The sequence below is a fragment of the Sarcophilus harrisii genome, chromosome 5, assembly GCF_902635505.1.
Source record: "Sarcophilus harrisii chromosome 5, mSarHar1.11, whole genome shotgun sequence".
Classification (NCBI taxonomy): domain Eukaryota; kingdom Metazoa; phylum Chordata; class Mammalia; order Dasyuromorphia; family Dasyuridae; genus Sarcophilus; species Sarcophilus harrisii.
This window is the reverse complement of record NC_045430.1, coordinates 19,984,992-19,999,524: the sequence shown is the minus strand read 5'-3', so window position 1 is coordinate 19,999,524 and position 14,533 is coordinate 19,984,992. Positions and strand designations below refer to the sequence as shown.

The 14,533-nt window shown below is 39.5% G+C and overlaps 1 protein-coding gene across 1 annotated transcript in view; it reads right to left on the bottom strand.

Moving 5' to 3' along the window:
• NUAK1 (NUAK family kinase 1) overlaps positions 1-14,533 on the bottom strand; it is a 77,717-nt gene that overhangs the window by 15,975 nt on the left and 47,209 nt on the right. Inside the window, exons 3-4 of the mRNA XM_031939516.1 lie at positions 11,389-11,540; positions 9,392-9,457 (exon numbers count right to left, since the gene is read on the bottom strand). Of these exons, the coding sequence (XP_031795376.1) occupies positions 9,392-9,457; positions 11,389-11,540 (218 nt within the window). The remainder of the gene's footprint in view (positions 1-9,391; positions 9,458-11,388; positions 11,541-14,533) is intronic.

Below are 14,533 nucleotides of genomic sequence, written 5' to 3'. Positions count from 1 at the left end.
AAACAAATGTTTGCATTCTAATGAGACAGGCAACATGTAAAATAATTTGATATATAGGAGATAAGTGGGCAGCTACGTGGTACAGCGAATAGACTGTACCAGACCTTTTATCAGGAAGACCGGAGTTCAACCTCAGAAATGCACTAGCTATGTGACTCTGAGCCCAGATGAGATCACAAAGAGCTGGACAGGACTGAAATGATTAACATAGAAGATATATACAGGAACTTAGCCAATAAGGCAGCTGGGGACCAGTTAAAACTGGTTGAACAAGACTGAAATGATTAAACATCAAAGACATACACAGAAATTTAGCCAATAAGGCAGCTGGGGACCAATTAAGACCTTCTGAAGAAGGTGGGATTTGAGCTAAAGGAAACCAGGAACTCTAAAAGACAGAGGTGAGAAGGATTGGCCAGAATTGGGGCGCAGCCAATACAAAGATGCAGAGATGGAAGATGTATGATGGGGGTAAGGGACAGCAAGTAAGTCAGAGGTGATGGATTGAAATATGTGTGGAAGGGATAGGTAGCATGGTTCAAAAGCTAAGAAGGAAAATGGTTGTGAAAAGCTTTAAAAGCCCTCCCGACCTTCCCAAAAATGACTTTTTTCTTTGAATGGAGATATTAAAGCACCCCCATAAACACTCCTGCTTAATGCAAGAATATAACCTTGACACAGCTTTTAAGCCTCTGAGGCTGGATTTACTCAGGTTTTCCTGACTCCAGACCCAGCCCTCTGAGAAGAATGATCAACTCATTACAGGCACTGATTTAGAGCTGAAATGGACCTTAGAAGTCAAGAAGTCAAGACTCCAATATTCCAATGGAATTCACCAATTGGGTAGCTTACTCCAGCGATACATATGGCGGTCCATTAGGTCTGTGCATTTATTAACCTACCAATATTTATTGAGCACGTCTTATAAGCTAGGCACTGCGAGTGATACAAAATACATGGAGTCAGTTAATCAACAATAAACTTTTTAATCAACTTATTCTAACAACAAATTATAATTCAGAATTATATGGTAGCACTATAGTGGAGTAAAACAGTTACTGCCTCCTAGGAGCCTTCAATCTAGCCATTGAAAGAAATAAAAACATGTCCAAGAGCTCATTACATAGTAGATATTTAATAAGTAATTAATTAATTAAAGGCTATTAATTATCTCCATTTTATAGCTGAGGAAACTGAGAGGTTAAAAGACTTGCCTACAGTTACACAATCACATTAAATGGTGCGATTATGGTCAATTTTGGCTTGAAAGAATAGTCAAACTAATACATTGTTGGTGGAGTTGTGAACGGATCCAACCATTCCAGAGAGCAATATGGAACTATGCCCAAAGAGTTATCAAACTGTGCATGCCCTTTGACCCTATCAATGTTTTTACTGAGCTTATATCCCAAAGAGATCTTAAAGGAAGGAAAGGGACCCACATGTGCAAAAATGTTTGTGGCAGCCCTTTTTGTAGTGGCAAGAAACTGGAAACTGAGTGGATGCCCATTAGTGGGAGACTGGCTGAATACATTATGGCATATGAATGATATGGAATTATTATTGTTCTCTAAGAAATGACCAGCAGGGTGATTTTAGAGAGCCCTGGAGAGACTTACATGAATTGATGCTAAGTGAAATGAGCAGAACCAGGAGATCATTATACACTTCAACAACAATACTACATAATGATCAATTCTGATGGATGTGGCTCTTCTCAACAGTGAGACGATTCAGATCAATTCCAATGATCATAAGATGGAGAGCCATTCACACCCAGAGAAAGGATTGTGGGAACTAAGTGTGGATCGCAACATAGCATTTTTACTTCTTTTGTTGTTGTGTGTTTGAATTTTATTTTTTCTCATTTTTTCTTTTTGATTGGATTTTTCTTGTGCAGTAAGATAGTTGTATAAATATGTACGCCTATATTGGGTTTACATATATATTTACCATGTTTAACATAAAAAAAGAATAGTCAAGAAAATGTCCCTCCCCTGTCTTTGAAGCATCAGGGGATTTATGGACGTGGAATACTGCATATGCTGTCAGACACAGTGGGATGTCTTTATTGGGTGATTTTGATGAAATGCTTTCCACCATCCCTCCCTTTATTTTATAATCTTGTTACAAATATAGCTAACTGAGTAAGGGAAAGAGAGAAGGAAATATTCAGAAACAAAGGAAATTTTAAACAGAAGGGAACAATAAAAGTAAGATTTTTTTTTAAAGAATAGACTGCTTTGGGATTCTCTTCTCAATTGATGGTCTTCAAAAGGATGTAGACTGAGGTTAAATTTAAAGTTTGCAAGGGGGAGAGAAGTAGGAAGAGTAATCCAGTTGGACAAAACAAGTGAGGTGGAGGAAAGGGAATGATAGATACACCATAATCAACAGGGAACTGCCAAAAACTCCCATGAGACTTTGCTCAGGGCCAAATCCTGAGCTAGATAAAAATTGGGGCTTGTGCTTACAGTATCAAAAGACCTGGATTCAAATCCTGCTGCACATGATTAGCTCTGTGATACTGAGAAGGCCATTCCATTTCTCTAGCCCCATTCTTTCATCTATAAAATTGGCTCTAAATTGAGCTCTATGATCCCACGATCTTGAAATCTAGTAGAAAGAACAGTCACCAGGAGGTCAAGTTTTAAGTGAAAATCCCATCTCTGGAGCTTCCTATCTGGGTGACCCTGGGCACATCTGTAGGTGCTCCTCAACTGTCCCCAAGTATCTTTATCTATGAAATGAGGTGGTAGCCTGTGAGGTCACTTCTTGCTTGAAATCTATGATCCTTCTTATTAAACTCTGTTAAGCCAAGGATGCCTGTTTAAGTCCCGGCAGTTTTCCACTTCATTTCTAGAACCAAACCCTTCTGTCCACCTTTCTAATATAGAAGAACAGCATTTACATTATCGAAAGAGGCGACAAGGTCTATCCTTACCACCTCTGGATATGATGACCTGGAAGTAAGAAAGCTTCCCAGCCTTCCTTGAGGAAAGTCCCCAGCCTGGGGCCACTGGGACTGTGCTCTCATTACAAGTCACTTTGCAGGAAAATGCTGAGAATTGTCGACATTCCATTCTCCCATCACTATTAATTGCGAGCTAATGACCACGCCGGGTTCTTATTTTAGAGACAGGCTTCCACAGAGCATGGAACGCAGCCAAAGGAAGAAGTGCATTTCTCTCTCTCTCTTTTTTTTTTTTTGGTCGACTGACGGGAGTGAATATTTTTAGAATCTACACCCCTTGCAACTGCCAGAGAGCTCATTTCCAACTCCAGATGTGTTGGGTGCACAGAACTACAGGACTGACTGCAGAGGAAAGGCGGATAAGCTGCTCTGCGAATATTGAGACTACAGAGAAACAGGACATACTGGGCATCCACAGGATGTGAGCAGGCTTTCAAGTTACAAGGCCCCCATAACCTTGAAAGGGGGAAACGAGATCTAAAAAGTATTATTGGAGGTGGGCTCCAGATTAGAAACTGTTTGCTCTTATCCCACTGATTGCCTAAGAGGCCATCTGTTAGGTTCCTCTAAACTACTTTAGGCTGCCGACTATCTGAAGGCAAAGCCAACTTGCACATCATGGGCTTGCAGGCCAGCTTGTGGCCATGTGTTCAGCTTTGGGTGCAAATGCTTTTTATAAATGTTTCCTGTAAAAAGGCTGAGTCAGGAGAAGCTGAGAATATAGGGCGATCGCACAATCAAAGCCTGGAGGAAAGCAACAAAAGTCAGGAAGCGAGAAGCTAAAATGGGTGGGGAGTCCTGAGACAAGACCCAGGTAAAGCAGTGGGGGATCAGAGGCATGTGGTTTTCTCCCAAAAACTATGGGGATCGTGCAAGTGAATCTCAAGGTTCCTTCTGATCCCCGAGGTCACAGAACTATAAATATAACCCGGAAGAGATCTCAGAAGTCACCAAACCCAATCCCTTCATGTTATTGTTAAAGAGAGTGAGGTCCAGAAAAGTCCTCCAAAATCACAAAGGCATCAAGAACCAGAGCTGGGTTTGAATTCTATCATTCCAATTGTGGATGGTGAATCCAGAGGAACAAATATAAGATCTTATCTCTAGAGTTAATTAATTAATTAGAGTTAATTAACCTCAGAAATGGTTTAGTCCAACTTCTTCATTCAACAGATGAGAAAACAGCACCTGAGAAAGACCTTGCTTTCATTAAGTAAGTAGTATGAAAAATAGGCTTTGAATACAGGCCTTGTGACTCCAGAGCCAATAGTGTTTTCTTTTTTTGCCGAGGCAACTGGGGCTAAGTGACTTGCCCAGAGTCACACAGCTAGGAAGTGTTAAGTGTCTGAGGCCAGATTTGAATTCAGGTCCTCCTGACTTCAGGGCTGGTGCTCTAATCTAGCTGCTCCACCAGTAGTGTTTTCAGTGTACCAGGCTACCTCAAAACCATGAGCAGAACGGACAATTATTGTGCAATAAGAACTGGCAAAGATGAGGGATTTGGAAAAATTTGAGATGACTTCTAGGAACTGACAAAGAGTGAAATAAATAGAACTTGAAGAATATATACAATAATGCTATAATATTAAATGACTAAATGAAAACTTAAAAGCCAAATTGAATAACTGAAAAATCAATGATTGTCCCTTAGGATGAATAATGCCCTCCTCTCAACATTGAGATGGGGGACTGCTTGGGCAGAATGTTGTATACATTGTCATATTCGGTCCCAGCATTCTTCATTAGAATGTCAGACTGTTGAAAGTAAGCATTCAGTGCCTTATGATACCTGAGAACGTAAATATCTGTCAAGTCATTGACAAATTGCTTTTCCTTTGTTACCAAGGGGAAGAGGATATATGAAAATGACTATGATTTTTTAAAGCCATCAATAAAATTTCTTTAAAAAAATTTCAACGATGCTAATGTTATCCCTTGTACAAATGGAAGGAAGACGACAGTGGCTCTTAAGGTGAAGAACACATTTTCTGTTTTTTTCATTTTAATTTGGGAAATGCCAAAAAAAAAAAAAAAAAAAAAAGAGTCATAATTTTCTATGTACAAATGCAGAGTTTGGGCTCATCAGAATTTTCATTTTAAAAGCGCTACCCCAGGCACAATAGTCTCAGGCTTGATGGGCTCAGCTCCCACTGAACTGTCTGACCCAACATAGTTTCCTTTCTAGCTTATGCAAATCATTCATTCTACTAGGATTCCAGCTCATTGTCCCTGTACAATCACTGGATAGAATTCTAACCATTCTTCTTTTCCCACTGGGGAATTTTATGAGTGGCTAGAAAGCTATTTGGCTTACCTCTACTGGGCCTACATCATGCAGACCAAAAGGTCATGCCTCGATGGAAAACCCAATCCCAGTTCATTCACTGCCTTGAAAAAGGCTCTTTTTTGTTTTGAAAGCTTTGGAGGAGGGAAGCAATGTTCCTAACTGCCTCCCCCCTATTGAAAAGATAGGATGGCAGCAACAAAAAAGAAAGGCTTATGATACAAGAAAATATTCATAATAGCATTTTGGGTGGCAATAAAGAAATGAAAATAAGCGGGTGCCCATAAGTTGGGGAATGATTGAACAAAGATTCATGAATTAAAGGAATATGACATAAAAAATGATAAATTCTGAGCAACCTGGGAAATTTTTCTCTGAACTGATGCAGAGCAAGGTAAGCAAAACCGGGACAACGATACACAAAGCAATCACAGGAACGTAAACAAAAAGAACAATATAATGAAACCGAATTTTGTGTAATTATAATGATCCATCTTAGCCATGAAGAAGAGATGATTTCACTGAAAAGCAAGGGACTAGAGGTATAGTATGTTATTATATGCTAACAGATACATCAACTGGTTTTATCTAATTTTTTAAAATTTTGTTTCAAGAAAAGGTTGGGGAGGGGGGTTAGAGGAAAATAGAAAGGATCACAATGTAAATGAGATAATCTTTTTAAAAGAAGCCATCATTATTCTTTATGTATTAGAGCCAACTTATTGTAAAATGTATACCCTTTTATTAGATACAGTTTGGAAATTTCCTTTACGTTGTTCCAAATCATGGCTTATTCAAATGTACATTCCTATAGTTTTATCTCATATAATAAAAATTATACACCCTTAGAGCTGGAAAGTCTCGAAGATTGTCTAAGATCACATTTCTACTCCCATCAAGGAATCCTTACTAAGTCATCCCTGTTGTTGTTGTTTGTTTTCCTTTGTTCTCAAAGAGAACCATGACATCAGGGAGGTGATGCTATAACCCTGGACTTAAGAGAGGGAAGGCTGTGCAAGATCACCTGTCTTACTTTCTCCTCCAGAGTCATCTGGATCCTTCCCTTATATTGACAGTTAAAACCAATTTAGATACACCCAGTCAGAATCTTGTACTTTGCACAGAATCCAAGAGTCCATGGGTATGGTTAATAGCTAAGCATTAGCTTCTGGAGACAGTTATATAGGCTTATCAGATGACAGGAAAGCTGAAAGAAATCTCAGAGGCATCTAGTCTCTCTTATTTTAGAAAAGAGATACATTTAAGTCTGGGGCAGGTTAATGTGACTGTTGACACAATAACTGGGAAAGCTGGGATACAAACCCATTCCCCTCATTCCCAAAATAGTTTTCTTTCCAATAATCGCTAATTTATTATCTCATCTGATCCTCACAACAATCATCATCATCACAGATTAGGAAAAGAAAGCTTAGACATTATGGTTTGCCCAGGGTCACTCAACTAAGTAAGAAATAGTGGCTTTGACTTCAATTTGAGTGTTTTTGCTTCTTTTTTTAAAAAAAAAAAAAAAAAACAATTGTTGGATCATACATTTAAAGTTGGAAAGGACCTTAGTCATCAAGTATAAACTTCTCATTACACAGAAAAGGAATCTGTCCAAGGTTATGGAGGTAGTGTCAAAGCTGGGATTTGAACCTAGGTTCTCTGATTCCCAATTCAGTATTTTTTCCATTTTCCCATACTGCCCCTCTCTGCTGTCCTTGACCAACATTTCCTTTTTTCCCCATGGATTGCCCATTAGACTGGGGAAGAGAAGACTGAGCCAGGATGACCACTCATTCATTGAGGGTGAAAAAGGTAACCGAACCATGGGAGCTGGGAATCATGGTACATAAACAGAAACCCGGAAGGCCAAAGCAACTGCATCTGAGTAAAGGAAATCTTCTCCCCATGCCTCTCGGTTCCCTGGATAGAAACAACAACAAAGGAAGCAGAGAAGGACCCTTCCCATGCTTTGTCTAGGGATCATTGACATGCCTCTGACGTCATGGATGGCCAATTGGGAAGCCCCGACAGTGCCTGGAGACCTAAGGCCATTCCATACTAAAGCTCATGTGGTGTACAAGGTTTATTTTAAAACTGCATTTGCTTATTTTTTAGACGCGATCAAAAGGACATTCAGAGGGGTCGGTAGGAGGTACTTGAACCTTGTAGGCCAAGAAAGTTTTTTCTAATCCCAGCAGCCGCCAGCAATAATACTATCTATAAAGTAAACTCTTCAATGAACATACTTTGCTCTTTTCCACAAGCAAATGTTGATGCTCCTTCCACGACTTGTTTTATCAGGGGCTTGGTGGGGAGCTGGGAATGAAGCAGAGTAGAAGATGGGCAGGAAAGAATAGTGGTCCCATCGATTCTCAAATATTTACAACAGCTCTTACTGCAGTAGCAAAGGATCAAAAACAAAATGGGAACCTACTACCTGGAGAATGGCAGAACAAATCACAGTATATGGAGATAAAAGGATATTATTTGCTACATTTTTATGTGGTAGCAAACTGGAAACAACCTCAATGCCCATCGACTGGGGAATAGCTAACCATGTAATTATTTGTACATGAATAAAATAGAATCTTATTGTGCTGTTAGAAATGATCAACAATGATGGATACAGAGAAACTTGGGAAGACTTTTATGAACTGATGCAGAAGAAAAGAAGTAGAACCAGGAAAACAATGTACATAATGACTATAACAATGTAAATGAAAAGAACTAACAAAAGGAAACCAAATACAATGGAAAAAATAATGACCAGCTTAGCTCCAAAGCATACATATAAAAAGGCATCTTCTTCTTTCTCACTTTGTAGTGGTAGGGAACTCTAGGTATGGAACACTGTTTATAATGGCTTTTTCCAATCTTGTGTAGTTTTGCTGAATTGTTACTTTATCCCTCCTCTCTTTTATTATTCTGTTTTGTAGGGATGACACTGAGGAGATGGAGGGAAGAATAAAGGATAAACTGGGAAAATATAGATGATGTAAAAGCAAAAAGTAGAAATAAAAACCAACTTAGAAGAGGCAATGTACTTATTTAGCTTATCCATGTTTCTTTTGTTATAAGGACAGAGGTAGGGGGGAAAAGAGTCATTGACTGAAAAGTGAGTATAATGCTTTGATTAAGAGCATCAATTGAACAAGCAGATTTCAGAAAAACTTAGAACGACTTATATAGTGAAGCAAAGTGAAATAAGCAGAACCAGGAAAACATTGTACACAGTAACAGCAACACTGTGTGATGATCAACTATGAGAGACTTAGTTCTTCTCAGCAGTACAATGACCTAAGACAAGTACAAATGATTCACAAAGGGAAATGCTGTTTATAATCAAATAAAGAACTGACAGACTCTGAATATCAAAGTAAGCTTTTTTGTGGGGTTTTTTTTCCCTTTTGATCTCTTTCTTCTATCATAACTGTGACCAATATGAAAATGTTTTACAAGATAACACACGCATAACCTATATCAAATTGCCTACCATTTTAGGAAGAGGAGAGGAGAGGGAAAGAGGAGAAAAATTTGGAACTCAAAATCTTATAAAAATAAATGCTAAAAATTGCCTTGACATGTAATTGAGAAAAAATAAAATACTCTTTTAAACAATAAAAAGAGCACGAATAAAATGTGTCTCTTAAAAATGACTCCCAGTCCTACAGTGATGTCGAACTCTACTTGGCCTTAGATGCTTTTGGTATTCCTAATATGGGATCTTGAGTCAAAAAGGACTTTAGAAGCCTTCTTCATTTACAGAAAAAGAAAGGGAACCAACCCATGGTAGGATTGGAATCCAAGCCCTTAATCCAAATCTAATGCCCTTTCTATAATAGATGTTCTCACCACTTTACCTGGAGAATGGACAAGATTATTTAAGAGCAGGTCCAGCCTGTACCTCCTTGACATACCCCTCAGAGACTACATCATGTATTCTGGGTTAGCAATACTCAGTGGCATCCAAAGTTCTCTCAAAATGGCAGACTCTGAGAGGAGCATCCCCAACCCCTAGGCAAGCAGTCAAAAAAAATCAAAGGTGGTGAAGGCAGATCTGGAATGAAGCTACTCCCTCACTGAAATGCCCAAGGCTTGGATATTTGTCAATTGCCCCAAAGTCTTACCTTAATATTACAGTTATCATCAAGCAAAATGTTCTCCAGCTTCAAATCCCTATGGACAACACCATTCTGAAATAAAAAGATGAGACATGGGATGAGAAGATTGGGAGGAAAGAGACAATGAAACAAGGAAAACGGGAGAACTGAATGATAAGAGAAAATAAGATTGAGGGGGAGAGAGAAAGAGAGGAATAGGGAAGGAGAGAAGGGGGAAGAGAGAGAGACAGAGAGATGGAGAGAGAAACAGAGACAGAGAGAGGAAAATGAGTCAGAATGATACAGGAACAGTGAATGATACATACAGACAGTGAATGAAGAGAGACAGAATAGGACAAATACGGGAATAGGCAGAATAAGACTGAGAGGGGAGAGAGACAAAGAGACAGAGAAGGAGGGGCAAGAGAGAGAAAAAAGAGAAGGAGGAGGAGGAAAAGAGGAGGAAAAGAATGACACAGGGACAGTGAATGAAGAGACAGGGAGAATACAACAAAGACAATGAGCATACACAGAATAGGACTGAGGAGAGAGAGGAAAAGAGGGGGTAGGGAAGGAGAAAGGGGGAGTCAAAAAGACAGAGACAACATGAGTCAGAAAGAATGATACAGGGACAGTGAAGAGCTAGAATAAGGCAAAGACAGATGGGAATGAATGGAATGAGACAGAAAAAGAAAGACAAAGAAAGACAGGGGAAAAGGAGTGAGTCAGAAAGAATGAGACAGCAATAGACAAAATAAGAATGAGCCCCGGGTAGTGAAAATGAGAGAGAAGAAATGAAACAGAAACAAAAAGAATGCAACAGAATCAGTGAAAAACAGAGAGAGGAGACAGGGACAGATTGAATGAGGGAGTGATGGAGAAAGAGACAGGCAGAGAGAGAAAAGGGAGGAGGAAGGAGGACTTTGAACAAAGGGAAATGTTGGACAGATTAAAGAATTGGACCAGCAGGGGTGGTCTCTGAATCTATACTTTGGGGCTGTTTTTATGTTCATAACACTCCCAGCTCAGGGACTAGTGACAAGAGCCATATTAGTCACTTGCTGTGTGTGGTTAAGAAAAGAATGACTGGAATCCATTTCTCCCCCAATGCCTGTAAAACAGTGAGGGGGATTCTTTTTTGGAATGGAATTCCACTGTGTGAGTGCAATATATTCTTCCCAGACACCGGCAAACTATCTGCCATTGACATCAGTCCTGAAGGGAATACCGATTTCCCCTTCTTAGGTCCTCTCAGATCTGGAAGTTCTAACCTTACCTAACCAAAGATTGACAATAGGAAGGGACAACTCCTTTTGGGTTCCCAAGCCTTTCTCTACGTCGTTTAAAGTCAAACAGAACCCAGACAGCTTTCAGGGAAGATTTCTGGGCTATGTAGCTGGCACTTGATATTTCTCACTTTGCTGAGCATAACTCAACGTGAGCTGGAGGAGAGCACAGAGAAAGGGCAGAAGAGAATGATAACTCATCCACTGGCCACATCCAACAAAGTAATGGCACTTTTCGGGCACCATTGTTTTTTTTTTTCCAATGGGAAATCAAAGAGCTCGGGGACTGGCTCTAAAACTAGGCTTTCGTGATTCCCAAGCAATCAGTCAGTTTTTTGTTTCATTTTGTTTTATTTACAAAAGAGGAAGGGGAAAGGCCATAGAATCTTAATAACAGAAGGAGCTTTTAGCTCAACCTCATTATTTTATAGAGGAGGAAACTGAAACAAACAAAAGAAGTAAGTAACCAGCCCAGAGTTTTAGTTACAGAACAAAGTCCCAAATCCAAGCCTAATGACTTTTGGGAAGGCATCCATTCCAATACAAGAAATTGTCCTAAGGAAAGATTCCAGCTTAATTTCAGTTTGTGGCGTGTGACTTGGAGTTCTTTAAATCTTGCTCCTTATTGTATTAAATCAATTGGTTCTAATAGATTAGATCAGTTTTTTAACTGAATTGACTTTTCAATTGATGCATACAACAGAGAAAGGAATTCCCCAAATCAATTCTGCTTCTCACCTTATGACAATAGTGCACTGCGGAGATTATTTGCCGAAAGAAATGTCTCGTCTCCCTCTCGCTGAGCCTCCGCCGCTCGCTGATGTAGTCATACAGCTCCCCTTTGCTGGCATACTCCATGATGATCACAATCTTATCCTTATTCTCAAACACTGGAGAGGAGAACAATAGAGAGGAATACAGATTCAGGGAATAAGTTCACAGGTCAACTAGAGAAGACCAGAAATCTGCCAGCAGCTCAAGGCCAGAAGGAATCTGGCATTCACAATGTCAAGGCATCTCCCCAACAAACTAGTAGATTCCACATTTAAGAAGACCAAGGGAACTGTATAAATAGTAACACTGACTTGGTTAAATGTAAAAAATGTACTTATTCAAAAGTTTGAATGCTAAAAGGAACTTTAGAGGCCATCGAATCCAACTTTCCCATTAACTGAGACTCAGAGAAAAGTGAAGTGTCTTATTCTAGATCTAGCATGGTTTTCTGGATCCCAGAAGGAACTTAAAAGCCATTTAGACAAACCTCTTCACGTTATAGAGAAGGAAACTTTTCTAAAGACTAGTAAGGAGTTATAGCAGGGCTGAAATCTTAGTCTTCTCACTCAATCACATATTCTTCCCACCTTTTCAATTCTGATCTAACTAGGAAACACCAGGCTGATATGAACTATTTATTCTTGGTCACTGAACCCAGGAAACCCAAGCATATAGATGCTATGTTGTCCAAGGCAAGGATACTTGAAGTTAAAGTTCCCTTCAAAGTGTTTTCAGTCTGATCTACTTCTCTCTAGAAGCCCACCAGTCAGTGGTTAAATCAATTCAACAATTATTGAGCATTTATGTACCAGAAATTGTGCTGGGTTCCAACAATCCAAAGACTAAAGTAACTCGATTACTGGAGGTAATATTCACCTGGGAAAAAATAATGTACACACAGAGAAGAAAATACAATTTTTAAAAAGGAAGGAAGGAGGGAGGGAAGGAGGGGGAGGAAGAAAGGAGGGAAGGAAGGGGAGGAAGAAAGGAGGGAAAGAAGGGAAGAAGGAAAGGAGGGAGGGAAGAAGAAGGATCCTGTTCTTTTCAACTCCTAAATCTTAGTCAAGCCTCTGTGATAAAATGATTTAGAGAGAAAGAGGAAAAGACAGGAAAAGCCAGAGAAAATTAGCTGTTCCCCATCTGCTGGTCTCCCTGCACCCCAAAGTTCAGGCTTCTGCCAGAGACCTTAGCCTGCATGCACATTCATTAACAATAAACTTTGGAAACTGGAAGAGCAATCTCTGGATGCAGCTCTGACTCCTAGTCCAAGAATGATTAGCCCTTCATACCCTAGGGAGGCCTGGTTTCCACATTAAAAAAAAAAAATTAGGAGGAGCACAATCTTGACAGGTTGGTGAGCCAGTATCAATACACACAGCTTCCCATCCTTTGGAAATCCAGTAATTAGGTGGCTCAGAGGATAGAAAGGGTTGGGCCTGGATTCAGCTGTGTGTGGGGCAAGTCACTTCAGCCCTGTCTGCCCTAGTTTCCTTAACTGTAAAATAGGAATCATTAAACACCTCTCTCTCAGGATCATCAAGGACCAAATGAACTAATAATTGTAAAGCACTTAGCAAAGTGCCGGACACATGATAGACACTTAAATGTTTGTTCCCTTGTCCTGGGAAAACAAATTGTCAAAACTATTTTTTGTTTGTTCTATTGTTGTTGCTTCTACATAGACAAAAAAAAAATAAGAATAATAATAATTAGAACCACTGAATTTTTCACCTTTACAACTGGATAATCTAACATCGGGTAGACAGACCCTTTGGAAAAGTTTTCTCTCTATTTCTGTGTGAGCATACATGCATGTCTATGTACATACATGTATGTGAACAAACATGCATGGGTAATAGATGCCTACATATAAAGGGGAAATCTACACTTTTGCCTTTATTTTTGTGTTTATGCAAAATGGAAATACAGAAAGAATCAAAGATGATGTCATTGTAAAGACACCCCTTTATTTTTATTATAATATACCTACTATGTGGTTATGCTCTTCATGGAAGAAAGGTGACAGTCCTATGTGGGGGGGGAACATGATCAACATGGGAATTTCTTTTGCTTGACTCCATCCATTTATTTCAAGCATTATGTTTTTGTTTTTTTCTTTTCTTTTTCTTTTCCCTTTCTGCTCACCCTGTCCCATTCACAGATGAGCAAAGGGAGACCCTAAAGTAGGGGTCCTCAAACTACGCCCGCAGGCCAGATGTGGCAGCTGAGTATGATTACCCCACCTCACCCAGGGCTATGGAGTTTCTTTATTTAAAGGCCCACAAAACAAAGTTTTTGTTTTTACTATAGTCCGGCCCTCCAACAGTTTGAGGGACAGTGAACTGGTCCCCTGTTTAAAAAGTTTGAGGACCCTGCCCTAAAGGATAAAATGACTCCCCAACCTCCTGCCATGATCAGATAGGGAAGGCATCAGAGTAGTAGTGATGCAAGCACTTACTTGCCCCAAAGAGAGGCCATACAAGGATGAGGGCTGTGACCAAGCAGATAAACCAAGGCAGACAGCAAAATCAGAATATCATTGGCCCAGACCTAGGACTCCGAGGGAGCAATATCCGGCTCCCAGGGCGGGTCAGTCTTTTCCAAGCCTTAAAGAGTTGTCTGGGGCAATGACTCACAGGTCTAAGTCTTCCAGTCATAACAATACCAGTACCTTACACTGATATGTACAGAATGTCCCAAAAGTCTTAGTGCAGTTTTAAGCTTAGCTTTTTTATTTTTCCCAAGACTTAACAGTATATTGTACAGGGCATGTGCTTAATAAATGGTTGCTGGATGAATGAATGATTTCTGTGGTACTTTCCACCTCAAAAACATGATCCTATGACCTATGAACTTTAAATTAAAACACCTTAAATAACAAAATCTAGGCCAAGTATGTTAGGTCTGAAAGAACTAGAGATAGGAAAGGGAAGAGACATCAAAATGGTTAAAAATTATCCCCATCTTTGCTAACTTTTATATAGAACATAAGGCTTACAGATTAGTTTACAATCATCTGTTTTTGAATCCCAATTAAAAAAAGAAAGAAGGAAGGAAGGCAAGAAAGAAGGAAAGAAGGAAGCAAAGAAGGAAAGAAGGAAAGAAAGAA